General features: G+C 25.8%; 1 protein-coding gene across 7 annotated transcripts in view; it reads right to left on the bottom strand.

Moving 5' to 3' along the window:
* The window catches only part of LOC112688846 (SCY1-like protein 2), a 181,427-nt gene that overhangs the window by 47,469 nt on the left and 114,074 nt on the right, over positions 1-19,884 (bottom strand). For all 7 annotated transcript variants that reach the window (XM_025562237.1, XM_025562235.1, XM_025562234.1 and 4 more), the window contains 2 exons: positions 4,027-4,113; positions 3,597-3,742 (listed from right to left, as the gene is read on the bottom strand). In XM_025562237.1, the coding sequence (XP_025418022.1) occupies positions 3,597-3,742; positions 4,027-4,113 (233 nt within the window). The remainder of the gene's footprint in view (positions 1-3,596; positions 3,743-4,026; positions 4,114-19,884) is intronic.

The raw sequence follows: 19,884 nt of genomic DNA, 5'->3' as shown, positions 1-19,884 counted from the left end.
TTATTAGTTTTATTATTTTTTCTTATGCAGTCTCTATGACTCACTAAAATATTTACGTTGTGTTAGGTCTTTTAAATAATTGTCTTTACTTATTTTTGTATGATGGTTCGTGTTATGTGACGTCACTTGTAAGTGCCAATTCACATTTTAGTTTTGAGGTATTTTGTAATATGTTATTTATAAATAATATATGTATAATATAATATAATATAATGTTAAATACATTTTAGAAGCTTTGATAAAAAAAAAAAACAAGTTTGATTGCGAAGAAATGCTTTATTTACATTTGTGAATATGTTATATTTATACTTTCACCAGAACCACGACTCTAGATAACTTTATCATAATAGAAAAGTTTCATAGATGGAAGTTTTAAATTCAAGTTCTTCAAATAGAATAAAGGAGAGATTCTCTTTATCATATAGCAGATATAAAAACGAGACAATTATTATTTTTGAATCACTTAAATGCTCTCATAATATTCAAATATTTTAATTTTTAGGATGTAAATAAAATGTTTAGAGTAATAAATAAGATTTATTATATGAGTTTATATTATTTTAGAAGATTTCTGATGAAAAAAAGTCTATTGATTTATAACCAACAAAGAAAATAAATTAATTAACAAATATTTTCAATTTTTTTTTTAATAAATTATAATTTATTATCTGATCTAATTCAATTGTTGGTGATTTTAAGGTAGATATTTTGATGACATCGAGAAACGTATTTTAAGTAAACATTATGATTAATTTTATTAAAATGTATATGTATTATCATATATTACTGTTATGCTAACATTTTGTTCAAAACGGCACGCCATGAATAATATGTTGGATGAAAATTGCAAAAATGTATCTTCATAACTCGAGAGTAATGCAAAAAGTACTTAAATAATGATTTGAAGTATAAGGAGTGGGGAGAGAGGAGTGGGTGAGAGTGGATTATTTTCTGTTTTTGAAGTGATTCAAATTTTTTTCTATAAGAAATTATACATTTTCACTTAGATATAATTATCAAGTGAAATGTCAGAATCTTGTACTTTTGAATTTCATGTATATTTTTTTATCTGCAAGGTTATATTTGCAATAGTGTGATTGAGCTCTTTGTATTCAACATTAAAAATGTTATACTGAATGATCACTATTGTTCATAAGTGCATTTGTTATCAACAAATCAATTGTATGAGACTCGTCTAACCACAACACATTAAGAGGTATAATATAATTAAAATTAATGGTTTAAATATTGCATGCGATGTCAACCATAAGTCTTAAAGATTTTTTATTATTATTGATTTGATTAGAGTTAAAAGAAGAGAAAAATAGCAAAGTAAATTAATATTGAATTGTATTATTTTTACAAATATTGATAACTATTTATTTTTATTTTTTATAACGGTAATTTTTTTTTTTTTGTAAAATAATTGTACGACTGTTCTTCTAATACTAGTAGTTATCAAATTAAATAATTTATTGTTAGTTTCAAAATCAAACAAATTATACAAATATTACGACAAACATACAAAAATTAAAACATCCTCTCTGGCATTATGTCATTCAACTCATGTATTTATCGAAAAATAATATTTTAATTTTTAAATACAGCTATTCTAGGATGAATTTTTTAGACTTAATTAAAAAAATAATAAGATCGATTTTTTTAAAAGCCCGTGTATTATAAAAATATTACCTATTATTTAGACTTTTCGGAATTATTTGGAAAACTAATTTTAATCATTATGCTTTTAAAAACCTATGCATTAAAATACTTAATATTAAGTAAGTTAAGTACAAAGTTATAAAAAGCGAGAATAAATACGTACTTAAAAAAATACTAATACTTAATGAACTATATCACTAGTTATATTATTTATTGTAATTATATTACTTCTTATAAGACAATATTATTTATAATGTTAGATTTATTTTTACAATAAAAAATGAATTAACTATCTTGTAATTTATTTACTTATTTGTATTGTTAAATAAAGTGACAACACTCAACATTTTTCATAAATATAATAAATTGGGTTTAATTCACAATCCTCACTATAACCCTATTACATCTAAAACGATTACATCATTGTGTAAGATAGTTAGGTAAAATCTAATTACCAAGTAGATCAAATTTGTACTACGCTGAGCCGCAAATGGGCTTTAAAATCCGTATGAAATTCAATTTAATTATACTTAAGTAGTAAAAACTAAGTGAAATGACAATTTTAAGTAAAGATAAAATAATTTTAAAAGAGATTATATTAAAATATATATAAATAAATAGACTTAAAGTTTTTCTTAAGGAAAAACAATTTAAAAATACATTTTGAAATACTTATATTATTTTTTTTTAATTAGATTTTAGTAAGAAAAGATAATGGGATCGGAGGAAAACAGCGTCTTAAGCGAGTTTTACTGTAGTTTATATATAAAAATAAATAAATAAATAAATACCCTGGGGTATTATTATATTTGCAATGTATGACAGGTTAAACATTTATTTATTTTTGTATATTAACTTTTTATTTAAATATTAATTTAATAATTCTTTACTCCTGCTTTGTAAGGTTTAATAATGATAGATTTGAGTTCGACTATTGCTAAATTTTGTTGGATATATTTTATTATAAGATTGTCATCAAGTGTTTTCGTTCCTATTTCGTTAGTTGGAACAATTAAATGAAAACAATTACTATATTGAATTGGTAATAATTAAGTTTATAGCCTAGATCAGCAATATTCAACCTTTTTTTCTTCCGTAACTCTAAATTTAATATTTTGCTAGGCTTAACTTTCATCATAATTTTTAACCTTATTTTAGAAAAATACTATAAAAACTATTAAATAAAAAAAACAACAATAATTTAATATAATATAATATTGTATATATTTTTATATTTCATAATAAGACACACAAAAAAAAGAAATTAATTTTTATTTTTATTTAATAAATAAAAAAAAATAAAAAATTTAGTATAAAAATTTAGTGAGATCCTTGGCCTTATGTCGAATTATATAGTTTTTTATTATCAGGTTCAAATCTTAAATTGGAGCTACGTTCAGTTTATTACTATACTTGATACTATGTGTATATATATAATATTCTATAATCTACATTCTATACCCCATTTCTATATGATAAGTTTATGGTTACTGATTGTAAGATTATGATTAATTTTTAATGACATATTAAATTTTATATAACATTGCATGTTTTCAAAACAAATCGCTTTATATAAAACAAATTCAACTTTTTTGCCATTACCCAAATTTTTTCATATATCCTTTGAGATCATCTTACTTACTCCAGGTTGTGAACCGATGGCCTAGATAATATAATTCAAGAACCAATAATATTTCCAAAACATAAATTTTCTAAAACTTATATTTTTAGTATAAAAAAAAAAAAAAAAAAAGATGGGCAACTTGTATTTGTTCAAGTCTTACAATTTAACATTCAGGACTTTTTAAATTGTTAAGTAGGTAAATGATTATTTGAAAACTTATATTAACTTATATTTAAATTACAGTATAATTAAGGCGTTAATTGTAATTAATATGAAAACACTATTGTTAAATATTGATTGTACATCTTACCACATCTAATTGTTTCATGTATGTTGAGCTACTATGGTTCGCTTGTATCAGAGGTCGACCGTTATTGAATATTGCAAATATAACCATACCCAATGAAAACATATCACTATGAGAACTACAGTAGGAAGACAACTGGACTTCTGGAGCTGAAATCATATTTCAACTATCAATTAGAATTTAATTAAAAATATTATTTTTACTGTCAAAAAATTAAATTAGTGTAGAAAAAAAAAATGATAATCAAATTTTTATTTAATTAATATTTTCGAATTTGTAGTAATATAAAAAAAAATGTTAACCTAAATTTCTTATTCGTATGAATACGTGAATCCTACATTAATTAAAACGGCGGGAAAGTTATTTTAAATTATATTACTATGCCGGTTTAAATTAGTAGATCTTCGTGGAACACTGTATATATTTCACTCACCAATATAATCCAAATCGGGTTGTGCCATTTTTGGTAGTCTGGACGTCCATGGTGTGCAAGTAATCCGTTCTCTAGCCTCAGTTTGAACTATAAATTAAAAACCAATTATTTGCATGACGAGAGCATGGTAAATTACGACTGTATTGTAGAATAACTAAATAAAATATTAAAAAACAAAATTATATTTATTATTGCAGACTTATATATAAAGGGCATTTTTAATTATTCTCTTTGTAGCTTTTAAGTTTTAAGTGAGATGACAAATGTCATAGTTTTAAAATGATAATTTTTGAATTTTATTTCTGAATTTGTATTTATAGTTTGTAAATAAATATGAGTAAATTAATATTTTATATCAGTTTATAAAAATACTTCAAACTATTTTATCTAGAAATAAAAGTATTTTAGGGAATTTATTCCCTCATTTTTTTTTTAAGTTTGAACTATTCACGTCCGAGATGTGTAGATGAGCACGTGTTCTTATTTTTTCTGTGATATATTTTGTTGTTTCATATTTACTTCTTTACCAATTTTAATAAAATTAGTATTATCGAAAAGAGAAAATTCATACCATCCTGTATTTCAAATTTCATCTAACACGAGAGTCTGTGCAACCCTAAGGTAAGAAAAATTATAAATTTTTAATTACTATAGCACAAAATGTCTAATCAAAATAACAAGTCTTCGCGCTCAATATCTAATCAAAATAACACGCCAACACGCTCGGGATCTCAAAATAAGCCATACATCAACAAACCGATATCACTCAACATTATTATTAATTGTAATCAAATCATAACGAATAAAACATAATGAAATATTAGACACCGATTCAGACGATTTATTATCCGTTGATTGGTATCTAGTAGTGTATCCGCGTTCTCAAAAGCATCAATATACTTCTTCACCTAGTACTTCTTCCAAAATCAAACAAAGGAATTCGATTAGCCAGTTCACAACCCAAAATCGTTACGCTGCACTTTCCGAAAACTTAACTACTTAGGATATGGAAACTAACTAAATTTTGGATTTACTAAATAGCACATCTTAATTTCCATTCCAATTTTTATCAAATCCAATCTAAATTACAAACATTTCTGCGATATCATCAAATTATTAATCGACCTCGATGAATTCTTTTGTTTAACTCTTATCAATAATCTAAAACATCAAACAAAAACGTCTGATTAATTTAGAAAAGTATCTAAATTATTCAAAGAAGAAGAAGTTGATTTTCACACGTTCCAAACTAAAGAAGAAAAACCATATAAAGTAGTTTTTCGGAACTTGCATCATACTATTCTTGGCGATCTTATAATACAATAATTAAGTGAGAATGGTTTAAATGCAAGACAAGTTATAAACGTTTTTTTTTTTTTTATTATTCCCAAGTATATACACAATCTATACAAGTTAGTATAATAAGTATTTAAAATAAAACGCCATACATAACATGAATTACTAATAAACCACCCATTAGTAACACTTAGCTTGGCATATGTTTACAATTGAAGAAATATATTTTTAATTTAAATGGTCATGCCACCATTTTCTTTTTAGTCTACGTTGTGGGTTTCCAGGAAATGTAAAGGTATGAAACTCTTTTATTAGTGGGTTGGGGTAATTTTATATTTTGGAAAAAATCCGTTTGTAAAATAATTCCGTTTCAGTTGTAACAGGTTTGATACTTAAATATTGGTGGAGGGTTAATTTAGAGATATAAAAAGTAGCGTTAGTGATATATCTTAAAGTAATATTACGAAAGACTTGAATTTTATTCAAGTTTGATTTTTTTTGCCGATTTCAAGAGTTGTAACCCATATGTGCAGATATGCTATAGAAGAGTTTTGTAAATTAGTAATTTAGTTTTCAAACTAATAAATTTATTTTTAAATAATAACGTTTTTAATAACCTAGACCGAACGTTAATGATCAATTTTTTAGCTCATATATATTTGTTACGTGTTTAATTTTGGTCAAGAACCATACCTAAATATTTAACAGTATTGAGGGGTGGGATTGGTATACTATTGACTGGAACATTTGGACAGTAACCGTGTAAAAAATATTGTTTCCATTTCCACGTTCTATTTTACTCAGGGCATAATTATTAATACATTAATGTATTTAAAAATGTATTAGTCGCCGGGAACGAATAATTTTACAATAAAAGACAGATTTCCATATTAGTCAGGTTTCGTATTAGACAGGTTTTATGATATAACAATATTAAAATGTTATAGAAAAAAATAAATAGTCATAATATAATTTCAGTTTTGGTTTAATCATACGAAAACCACAAAAAAAAAAAAAAAAAAAAAATTAGAAATTCGATATTTAAAAAAACTGAAAAATAAATAGTTTGATTTTAGCTTATCATAAATAGTCAGACTGACATTAAATGTTTTCCTAATCAGATTGAGTTTTATAATAATGAACAAATTACAACTGTAATAATTATTTATAATTGTGATTCAACCGGTATTATAATGTGAATACATTGCGTGCTGTTCATTATTGAAATAGATTATCGATAAATTAGTTTTTGTCAGTAGGTTTGTATTTTGCCATACTATTATTATGGCGGACACTAGTGTTTCCATCATACTGTATAGTATTTAATACAAATTCAACTCAAATCAATTTAAAATTTAATTAATTCCAAGTATTGATATTTGTCAGTTGTTTTACCTGCAAAATAACCCTATCATCACTTCACAAAATGACAACTATCCAATCCATAGAAAATAATGAATAAGAAAAAAAAAAAACAAAAAAAAATTCTCAAATTTTTAGATTATCTGTCTATTCTTGCAGAAAATAACTGTTTTAAATATACATTTCACGTTTCTTTTTCCAAATTTAATAAGGATGAATCAGTCAAAAAACAATTACCGTAATAAAGAAAATTGAATTTTGATCCGTTCTGTTTCATCCATGACTGCTTTTTCCGTATAGATTTTAACGGTATCTACGTGTATTAATTGACAGAAAATACATGCAAGTAATTGCGGCTTTCGCACGGGACGGTTGACGGTTTTTTTTTTACGTACTATGGTTAAAATACAGCCTTGTCAATGACTGAAAAGTCGGTGACGGTCTTATCAGTGACCTACATGAATTAGTGTACGTTTTCACAAAAGATGATTTTTATTCGTTTACCGTCCGTTGTCAAAGCTGTTCTTTGTCGCTTTTTTTTAATCAAAAAATATGGGTATTGACAAAGAATTGTTTATCGCTTTGCTGTGGAATGCAGACCTATTATATGGGATAAGTCTCAAGATTTTTACAAAGATATAAATTAAACTAAAAATGCTTGGGAAGAAGTGTGTTTTCATTAATTGGGTGTACCAATAAATACGTTTGTTATGTCGTCTTCTATGTAATTGTAAACGACAATATATAAGACACGTGGTAATGGTGTATTTTCGATTTATGTTGAAAGCAAGCCGAGTTTAAAGTTTAAAAGTAAAATATAACGAAACGAAGACGACTCAAGGGAAAAACCGTCATATGTGAAAACAACGTCCGTTTGGAAAACGGATTTTGAAACGGGCTAATCCTGCTCATGTCAAAAAAATTTCCAATTCTATAAATTTCCTAAATAACTTTGCTCTAAAAGTGAGTATTGATTTTACTAAAGGCTACTTCCACTCTTTTGAGTAATTTGCATCAATGATTGAGTAATTTATGTTACATAGTAATATATATAATAATAGTAACTCCGACTTAGAATTCCATATTTGTATCTCACGAAATCTGCAAATGTTTAATACTGTTAACAGAATTTCAACCGTTTGATTTTTAAATGTGATATTTTTGAGATTGTAAAAGTTCTTAGCCATTGTATCATAAAAATGCACATCAATAAAATAAATCACACTTCTACTTTCTTTATGGCTATCCTACCCTGTGATATATTGTACCAGATTATTTAATTATTTTTACTGTAAGGTCACTTTAGTATTATATTATTTTCTTGTTTATACCTATATTTGTTCTGCTATAATTATACTTTTTATTACCTACAAAAAAAAAAAATTGTTTTTGTCCAAAAATAGTGCAACAATAAATTAAAGGTGTTATGCTACTGTCCCTTCACTGGTAAGGGCAGCTTGAAATCATTAACATTGACATTTTTTGAACACTTCCCTTAAAAAAACTTTTAAATTTTTAATAAATGAGCATTAATGACTCATTATTATGTTAACACAAAATTAGGTTCATATTTTTTTAAAGGCATTATAAAGTTTAATTTACGTCACGAATTGCCATGATTTTATTGAATATTTGTAAAACCATATTTTATAAAATAATTTTTCACCAATGAATATGTTTTAAAGATTATATATTATTTTAATTCATATAAAACTCGATATTTATTAAAATTATTACTTTTCAAGGTTCTGTAAAATAAATTATTGTTATTTAACTGTAGAACTAGTCGATTTTTTATAATAATATTATTATTTTTTTATTTTATCTGTATTAAGGTGGAATGTACTTTTAAGCTTTTCAAAAGTTGTTACTCATTATATTTAACTTTGTTGTTTTCATAATTAATTTAAACCAAAATCTTGATTGTCTAAGCCATTTTAAATACCCAAGATGCGAAATAAAACCAGTGACGGATGATTAATGTGCTTGTGTATGTGATTATAATATTACGTACACATTTAGAGGTGTAAAATTTCAATAATTTATGTGTTAATATTATTTGAATATAAATAAAACTGATAAACATAAGTGTTAATTAATTAACACTACTAGCTTAACTTCTTAGTACTCTCTTGTAAACAATTGTGACAAATAATTTATACGAATAACTTTTTATCACGGCAGTAAAAGTTTTAATAGCAAAAGTATTATATTAACATAGTTGAAAAAAAAAACGTTTACTAAGAAGTTTATCAAGATATTCGCTATTGATTATTAATAAAAGAGAGCAACCAATATTTAATTGTGAAACAAAAAAATAATATATTAAATAACAAATTAAAATACCTATAATATAATGATAAAAAGTTTATTTTTTTACTTAATGATCAGATAAAAAAAACAAAAAACTAATAAATTCACTCATATTAATAAAAAATATTAATATCAAACACGAGTTTGAAAATTAAAGAATTTAATTTAATTGAAGATTTAAATATTTTGCTACTAAAAACGATAGTTATAATAATAAATAAATAATAATTATAGACATTAAAAACACATACTTACTACGATAAAATTATATAAAGTGTAGTAAAGAAACGTATACTTCTGTTGCAATATTTTTAAAACATAGTTAAATTAAATTTAAGATTATGTATCAATCTAAAATTTAGCAAAGTATTAACAATCACGGAAGCAGAAATAATGGTACATGTTCATCTTATGAATATATACAACACACAAAGAAAGAATGTATATGAGAGATAATTAACGATTAGTATAGAAACAAAAAACTTCATCAATGGTCATAGATAATTTAATGTGTGATTTTCATAAGTACAAACAAAGTTTATAATTATTTGTCTTTGAACAAAAAAAAAATTCAAAAGTAATAGGATTAATTGTTTTTTTAATCAAAACTAAGTTATTTAGGCATTAGAGAATCTACACATTAAACACAATTTATGAATATTTTAAGTTCTTAATGAATATATGAAACTAACCTTTTTCGTTAGTAATAAGAGTAGTTTGTAGTTTCATTATTATAAAACAACGCTAAATAAATATGTATAAAATATTATATAAACATAATATTATTAAATTTATGCGAATCAGTTAATCATTTATTAATGTGATAATTATTTTACATTGATGTACGTATATATATATATTACATTTTTGTAAACGTAAGTTATTTTGAATCACTTATTTTGAAATGCAATACAAATGTTTTATTCTGTCTTGGTTTATTGACAAGTTCAAAATGCTCGACTCGTCATGCTTGATTCATATACATTTAGAAAGTCTTTTATAGGAGTTTATGGTATGTTATAAATTTTATATAATATTTTTTATGACATGATATATACTATATAAAGTATACAATTTAACACTTGGATTAGTTTTAATCTGTGTGAATTTTACATTCTGTATGCAATTTTTTTGTACTGTTGGTTAATATTTATTCTTGAAATGGCAAAATTGATTTATGTTAATGAACGAAAATCTAAGAAATAACATAACCTGTGTTAAATTGTAATTAAAAAATAAAAATCACTAGATGACAAATAGATGGCTTACAAACTAGGTACATATACGGCTATACTATTATTACGTTTTGAGATAGGGTAACCTTTACAGCAATTGAATAGACCCAAGAATTAACAGTTGGGATTAATTGTAGTGCTGTTCTCACCAACATAATTATCTTGTCCTCGGACCGTGGTATCGACCGCTTTAGCATCATAACGGCTTAACATCATGTGTACTCACTCGAATAATAATAATTATGCGTTGGTGTGCGTTAAGCTTAAACACATCACCGTCTATCTGCTTATAAATCCTAATAGTGGTTAGAGCTCTCAACAAACCTGATCAGTAAATAAAGTAAATTTGTCTGATAAAGTGCATCCAGTAGAGTTATACTATGACCAAAACATTAACACTTGTACGGAAAATCGAACATAGAATCGCATTATTGAATACCAAATTAATACTTTTCAATTCAATGCAAATAGTATTATAACTAAATTATATTGATATAGAGATAAATCTTTCGAGCTTAAATATTTTAGAACTATTTGTCTAAAAAATAAAATAAATTAAAACATTTATTGATTTAAATAATAATTGTGAATAGAATGTAAATTTGGTACGAAAACAGCTAAAAAACTGTTTTATGGATGCTAAAGTTCGAATAAGAAAATCAAATGAGGAAAAAATTAAGACCTAGTGCGTGTTTTTAAAATACTTTAAGTAACCTTAAGGTATTAACATTTTAATACAGCAGTGAATCGTAAAATTTAAAATCAAAGTATATCACATAACTATACAACTTGTATTGCTTATCTCACTGTTTCGCTCAAAGTTTAAAAATTTAAATGACACTATTTACAGAAAATATTGTTACATTGTTATTAATAAGTGCATAAAGTGTATATATTGCTGATTGGACACTATGTCCCAACTAGGGCATATATCATATTTCATTGTTGAGAATTAGACTGCTAGTGCCAAGGGTATAAGACGCGGCAGTTCGGCTATGATATTCATTAGGCGTAATTGAACTCCGCATTGTACGTATTGATGTAGAGATCCATATTCATAAGTTATTTTATGTATTAAATCTTAATAATTATCTGAACCAATCTGTACTCGTTTGTAATACTAAGATCCGTTCCTTTTATACTGCCAAGCTACGGTGGAATGGAATGTATTCGAAGGGACTGGAAAACTCTCCATGAGTATCCTATATTTAACTTGTTACCCCCGACAACGTTTCAGTACTAAATGATGAATTTTGATACTAAATTAAATGTGTATATATTGAATTATCATGTAATATAAACAAAAATTATGTATTCATTCATTGTATTATGTGAATTTATATTTTTTTGATAATATTTTCACTGCGTATAAAATGTTTATCATTATTTTATTAAAAAATAATTTTTGGTGGAACGGAAATGATAATGAGTATTATGGTTTATAATTTTAAATTATTATAAGTATGTCATGTCGTAAGTGAAATTTCATCGTAAGTTTATGAAGAAAATGTTTTGTCAGAAGGAAGTTATTACTATTTTACAATCTTCCTAATCCCTATAGATACAACATCAGCTGCTAACTTAATAGTACATAAAATGTACAGTAACAGTACATAAACAATACATAAAATGTGTGGAAAATGTTTCTGTGAACATATTAAATATTAACTAATGTTATATGTTGTCATATGTCATCAAGTTAAAGAATAATATTAATAAGCGTATACTCGTAATTTATCGTTCTTAATACTAATAAAATCTCAAGAATTTACACGGTTAATGTAACTCTACAAATAAAAATTATATATAAATAAATATTATAATTAGTAATAATTAATTTTTCTAATAAAATTAATTTAATAAATTTAATAAAAAAAGGTTTTTGATTTTAACGATATTTTTAACCATCAATCTAGTATTTAGTTATTAATTAGGAAGCTTTTATTATTTACGTTCGAATAATATGCGTATTGTACAAATATTGTACGGGGTTTTCGAAAATTAACTGTAAAAAACTTGAGCAATAATGTTTGGCAATGGTACCTTTATACTATAAGACCAAACTGACTGATATCAATCGTAACTACGTATATAGTATAAATAATTTGATTGGTAGTTTTAATACTTTTAATAAACACGGAACACTGTGATTTTTCTAAAAATGTCATGGCACACTCACCTTTTTTTTTTTTAATTTTTAATTTTTTTTTTTTTTTTTAGTGTAGGAATAATATTATATTATGTGTTTGATGGATATTACACATTTTTATTAATTATATTTATTATTATTACTTATTAAATAACGTTTAAATTTACTGAGCATCATTGCTTAATTTGACAATTTTTCACCTCACATACGAGACATCATGCATGAGGATCGTCCATAAGACCAATACAAGAAAATCCCATTTTTAAATAATCTTTGTAATACTGATGTATATTAATAATTTTTGGTTTTTTTTTTGTGGTTGAGAAGACGCCACACCCACATATTTTCTCTTCATCTGACATACGTACAACATAGAAAATCTTCGTTCATTAGTTTAAATGTAGTGATGTTAGTTTTGACTTTAGGGTAAACTGACCTATATTTAAACTTTAAGGGAAGAATTTTATCTGTGTTTTATTGGTTGGTTTTTCCGATATTTTAATTGTGTGTTGTAATTACATATATGTAAACATTAAAATTAAAAAAAACCTCATAACTTGCTTAAAAATTAAAATATCGGAAAAACTGATCAACAAAATACGTATAATATTCTTCCCTTAAAGTTTGATTATAAGTCAGTTTACTCTAATATTAATACTAACATCACTACATTTGAATTACTGAACGCAAATTTGCTACGTTGTATGTATATCAGACGGAAACCACACATGCGGGTGCCACAGTTACGCCACGTCCTCTCAACTAACTGAAGAATCATTGTCAGCAAAATGAATTACAAGCTTTTCCATAGTAATAATTATAATTGATAAATTAATGAATATTAAATAAAAATATATCTTAGCATAGGGTGACCATACGTCCTGTTTTTTACAGGATTGTCCTTTATTTCAGTATTGTGTCCTATTGTCCTGACAAACTTCTTTCAGGACACTTTTTGTCCTGTTTTTTTGATCAAACGAAATTAATTTGAAAACGAAACTTACGAAAGTAATGAATAATGATTATAATTATAATCTTGTGATTGTTTGAATTTATCAGTATGAGAAGAATGTTTACGAGTTATCGGAACTTATCTGAGTTATCGAAATGACCATTTTGGAAAAATGGGGATATCAATTTGAACCACTAAAAGTTTTTCGTTGGATTCAAGTACTAGATTTTCCAATTTGGATTGACATTTAAGAGAGTTTGAAATATATTATTAAGAATAATCCAACATTGAAATTCGATGAAGATGAACTTTTTGACGAATTTAATCATGTGATAAATGTAATGAAGTTTAATTTTAAAAACTAGTAATGGTTTAAAAGCCGAAGATAGGTGTTGTGAAATATTTAAAATTCTAGAAAAAAATTACATTCCAATTAAATATTTTACGGTTATTTTAGAGCATTCAATGGCTATTCCCGGAACTAACGCGTCGGTAGAAAGAGTATTTTAAATTACAAATATTTTATGGACAGATGAGAAAAGTCGATTTCTCGTGGACACAATTAGATCGATAATGATCGTAAAACAACATTTTAAAAAATGTTTCTTGTACAGAATTTCATATATTTCTTTAAGAAAATCCACAATTATTAAAGCTAATTACTTCTTCAGAAAAATATGAAAGATCAAATAGTGAAAACATGTCTGAACAATCGTCATCAAAATGAATTAAGAAGTTTTATAAAAAAGTAAAGTACATGAATTTAATGTTATACAGTGTTATTAAAAATTGTGTTTTTTCACAATTAAAAATTAATAAATATATATATATATATATATATATATATATGCCCTGTATTTTTTTTTTTACATATGGTCACCCTATCTTAACATGTACTGTGGTAGTCACCATAACGTCCTGAAATATGGCGGAAATATGCCTCAAATCGAAAAAATAAAAACAAAATGGAACACAGAAGTATTTGATCAATTTAAAATAGAAGTTAATAAGGTAATAGAAAATATAAGGCTTGAAGAAAATGAAGCAGATGATGTAGAAGAATTGTGGCGAATTAAAATCTATCAAAAATACATCTCGTATTGATCGGCCGGAAAAACCACAAACCAAAATAAGAGGTATCAGAGAAGACTTTCAATTAACAGAGTACAATAAACTATGTCGGATGATAAACCAAAGACTACGAAAGGAGAAAGATAAATTTATAGTATCAGTAAGCAAAGAAATAAAGCAACATTAAACTAATCAAGAGCCTAGATTTCTTTTTAAAAAAGTGGCAGTCTTATCTTGGAGTTGTAAACCTATCAATAAAAGAGAAATGTATCCAATAGAAATAACATACTTGCATGAAAGTCACGACATTCGAAATCGAACAACGATAAATAAAAATAAATTAATATCATAAAGACACTTAAAGAAATACTCGTAGGTTGCAATAAAACTGAGCGGCAAACTACATTGCGTATATGGCGTTAAGTTTAAAGGTTGACTGCAATACTAGAATATACGAATATAATAGGATATAGGATTAGTAATATTTCCTATGAATTGAATGGTTCAATGGTTATCTGAAATACTCGCTTACTTCCCACAAATTTTAGATTTAGTTGCATGACGATTCTATGCATGCATTTTTTCTATACTCTTTTTCATGCACTATTTTCGTGTATGACAATTCAATACAATCGGTCATTTAGAAAAAAACATTTCAAAAGACCACGGTACACTAATGTGCACCACCTAATTATAAAACCATTTTACACTGTCAATAATAACAATCGTAATGATTTCTTTTATTCTAGTGGATAGGGTTCAGGTTGCTATAAAGAAATTTTAGTTATCATTATCTGTGTGTCATTATTTACCAAATTAATCGCCGGTTATGAATTCGTTTTTACGTAATATAAGCGATGAGAAATGAGAATTTTTTCCCGTATATGTTGCGTAGTTCTACATAACTTAGTGATTTACACAAATAAAACGTTTAGTAGGCGCCCGAAGGATGTTTATCTATCACACACGTGAAATGCCATACTCTTTAAAACATATGTCGTAATTTCATAATTTTTAATAACTTCCTTTTAAAAAATTGCGAAGCTATAGTTACAAATTATTTGAAATTGAATTTGTCGTCATTCGGTTGGTCAACAAAAAATTTGGTAAACTAAAATCTACGTTTTCACCTTTTATGGATTATAAAAAATGCGTTATTAGAACAGTGATCTTTAAATCTTAAAATTTACAAAAAATTAATGTCTAATAAAATATGTATAAATACATGTTTGGTTTTTGGTCTGCAATATATAATTTATCGATATTAAATATGATAAAATATAAACTAAAACATATTTTAAATATAAATTAACTACTATTTAAGTTCATTTCTTTGCTTTGTAATATGAATTTTTAATAAATTTTTCGAACTCCTTTGAGGAACAATTTTTTTTAATTTTTTTCTTTTGCTTTATAGGACATTAAGACCTTACGAAACTTCTCTTAATCCTTTCTACACGTCACGGTCATTAGATTTCACGATTTTTGCTGTTCCGTATATCATTCTTATATCTGAATTGATTCTATCTTGACACCATTGCTGAGATTTCCTTAGAGAAACTATTAAAATTAAAAATTTAAAAAAAAATTTAATATTATAAGTTTTTCGATACATGTATAAAACAAAAGTAAACTATCGCAGAAAAATTAGTAAGTTCCTATCTTCGGTATGAATTTAAAATTAGAGTTGTGGGATTCCATAAACTTATATGTTTTGTTAAATTACAATGGAATAACATTACAGAAATATCGTAAGCTAATAATCTATTTTATAAGTTAAAAAGACTTGTATTTTATAATATAGACACCTACCTATAGTCATTTATAATTTTATTTTGGCAATACGTTTTAGTAAATAAGAAAACTAAATCGATTAGGGACATTTTATATTCAGTTCCATTGATTTATTTGCTACTCATTTGTATTTCATAGCTTCAAACAGAAATACATTGTGATTTTCCAGGTGAAATATTTTATCTATAAGACAGTAATAAAATATAATATTTTTTTTTTTTAAAGCATTCATATTTATTTTTCTACTTTGAATAGAAATTTTACAAGTGATAATCATTTAAATATTTTCTATATAGTTACCATAGTTAACTGAAAAATGCTTTCCCTAACGTTATATGATTTACAGTTACTCTAAAATTTATACTAATTCGTAGCTACAAGTTTAACACATTCATCATAATGACATGTAAAAAGTTCCATCAACCTCTATACATCCACTACCAGTGTTGTTACCTATGAGCGAAACGATGTAAATCGAAAACTTAATTCCAATATTTTATTAACTTTAACCTTCATTTACAATAAAATATAAAATATTCTCTTTGAATTTACATGTTAAAACAATTAATGTTGGTGAATTTTATTACTCAATATTTTACCTTGAATTATAATTAATAAATATTAATTAATTTAATAATTATTACATTTATACAAGTGGAATAGTTGCGTCATAAGTCTAAATCGAAAAAAAAAATACAAACATAGTATATGAATAGATAAAACACGTGGAACAAATAATTAAATGGTTTTATTGAATTGTATTATGAATATGTTTAAACAAAAACACCAGTGAAAGGTGTGTATTGAATATTTCATTAATTATCTTGTTAAACAAAACATATACAATGAGTATTTTGTTTGTCTATTTTATTAGATTATTGTTATTGTTCGACTGAGAAGTGTGAACTATAAATAAACGTTTCGCACATTAATTTGACCCATATTTTCATAAATAAATGGGAACCAATTTTACCGTTAACCACGAATATATTTTTCAAAATATATTACTAATCATTGGAAATGTGTCAAATAGGAAAAAAATATTTATAACATCACTCTCTACTACAACATTTTATCGATTCATAAAATAATACATAATTTATGTATATATAAGGATTTTATTAACACCCTAGTATCATAATTAATGCAAATGTAATTATATGATTGAGAAAATTTAAGTAAAATTAAATTTATATATTTAATAGCTATACAAAGCTATTAATGTGATTTACATATCAATATTAATTTGGTCGTAAAATATCTTGTATTTATAATAGTATTATTGTACTGATTTTCAAGAAAACTAATTTTAATAGGTAAACCAAAATGTCCTTTTTATTTTGTGCAAAACACGATTAAAAATTTAAATTATAAATGTTAAATGAGGCAAACCACAAATTCATTGTAGATATTTACTAAAATATTGAATATGCATACACACCACATAAACGTTTTTCAATTCGTAGAATGAATTGTTGTGTTTTACTTATACTATACTTATACTAACATAATCATATGGTTAAAATTATTTTCTAATTAACACAAATTTACCACATAATGTACTACTACGGTGGTAGAACAAAATGCTAGGCTTTTTAATTTCCGAAACTAGGTCTTAATTAAAAATCGCATAATGCTGAACTAACAAAAACTGATGTTTAATCAATATTGTTATTTAAGTGTTGATTAATAAACTGTTGTTAAATATTAAATTAATTTTCACATGCTTCCTAATCGTTGACCCGGATCATTGACAGCATAAAATGTGTGTTCGTCAATATCTTATTTCATCAAATAGGAGATAAAAAATTAGATTTATCATCACAATTAATTATTCACATCAAAAGTCCTTAGCTTTATTGAATTTGTGCGTAACAAAGATAGGAACTGTCAGATTAATAGTTGTAGCGCACCCAATACAAATATTATACAGATTATTGTCCGTTAATATAGGTTAGTTTAGCTACAACACTCACGTCAATCGATTGGAAACGAAATTAATTCGTCACATAATACTCGTACGTCATTATATTATAGTCAACAAATACCTTTAAAACAATAGCTTCAACATGTCAATAATAATATTATCCTAAGTATATGATTTATGGCATTTATAAACAGCCATAACATATTTTAAGTACAGACACTTATAATTTTAATTTAACTAAGTACTAATTGGTACACAATATTTTAGGATAACCTATATTTTGCACAAAAATAAAAAAAAACAAAAATGGGAAACACAACAATGGGAATTGAGATTGAATGCCCAGTTGGAAAATTTAAACAAAAAAGAAAATATTGTGCAATTTATTAAAAGTATAAGAATGCAATGAACTGGATATGCGTGGTGAGCATACGGATGTCTAATAAAAGAAGTAATGACTTGGACGTTAGCGGGGAGGAGACCAAGGGGAAGACTACGAAGAAGATGGATAGATAGCATAAAAGAGATATGGAATGCGGCAGACCATGGGGGGGGGGGGTGGATTAGCAAGCTATAGCATATTATTATTATTATTATTATTATATTATAATCAACGCCGGACGGCTTTTACAAAATTACAGACAAGAAGTACATAGATAACAGTAAAAAAAAAACATATACAATATATATAAGACGCGTAACTTATACTAATTTATATTAGAGAGAAGAAAAAGAATTAGTAAGTAAGTAAAACCAAAAAAAAAAACAACATGGTGTAAGTTATGTGAAAATGAAAAAATAAAAATAAAAAATGTGAGCCTTCGTACTTCATGTGGCTTAGTAGTCTATATGATTATTTGCATTATGCATCATCCTTATAAGTGGGGCATTCCTGGAGAAGTTCGATTTATTGGTGGGTATATAAAAATTACACTGAAGCCTAGTGTTACTAGGAATACGAAAACTAAGTTCTCCAAGTAGTCTTGGGGCATCAACTTGACCTTCGATCAGACGCTGAATAAAAGTGATATCAAAATTATCACGCCTTACAGAAAGGGGAATTAGTCTCAGAACTTGGCTTACTGGCCCATAATCATGTGGCGGATGAGGAATGTTGAGGCAATAACCGGTGAAACGCATAAAACTGTTTTGTACACGATCAATCCGAGAAATGTCAACTGTGGTATATGGTGACCAAACAATAGACCCATATTCAATGACCGAACGGACTAAAGCATTATAAAGAGCTAGAAAGCAGTTGGCAGAACTAAAATTAGTAGAGTGACGACTCATATAATAGAGAGAAATAAGAGTGGGTAGTTTTGGCGGTAAATACCCTCAATGGATCGTAAAACCGGAAAAAACCTATATTTTGCAATCACAAATAGATTCGATGATTTTCTTATATGCTCGCATGCAACGTACATGTGCTCATGGTACAAATATAGTTTTTCTAAACTACAAACGGACATTGTTTGGTCTTGAGACTCATTTATAATCATCGCGAAAGCTAAACCAATAGAAAAATTGAAGCCTTTTGAATTGTATCGGAGATTTTGACAGTATCAATGGAATACGTGACAACAGGACGATTTCTCCTTTAAATTTTCCAGTCAAAATTGTTACTTTAAGATTGTTTTTGGTAATACTTTGAACGACCAAACGTGTACCGTTACATAATTTAGGTGGCATTACTGGTATATATAAAGTATTTGAAAAATTTATTTGGAAAAAGTACGGTTTCATTTACATTACCAAT

Source organism: Sipha flava, unplaced genomic scaffold (genome assembly GCF_003268045.1).
Source record: "Sipha flava isolate LNK unplaced genomic scaffold, YSA_version1 40_pilon_pilon, whole genome shotgun sequence".
NCBI classification, from domain to species: Eukaryota; Metazoa; Arthropoda; class Insecta; order Hemiptera; family Aphididae; genus Sipha; species Sipha flava.
This window is presented reverse-complemented; position numbering and strand designations above follow the sequence as displayed.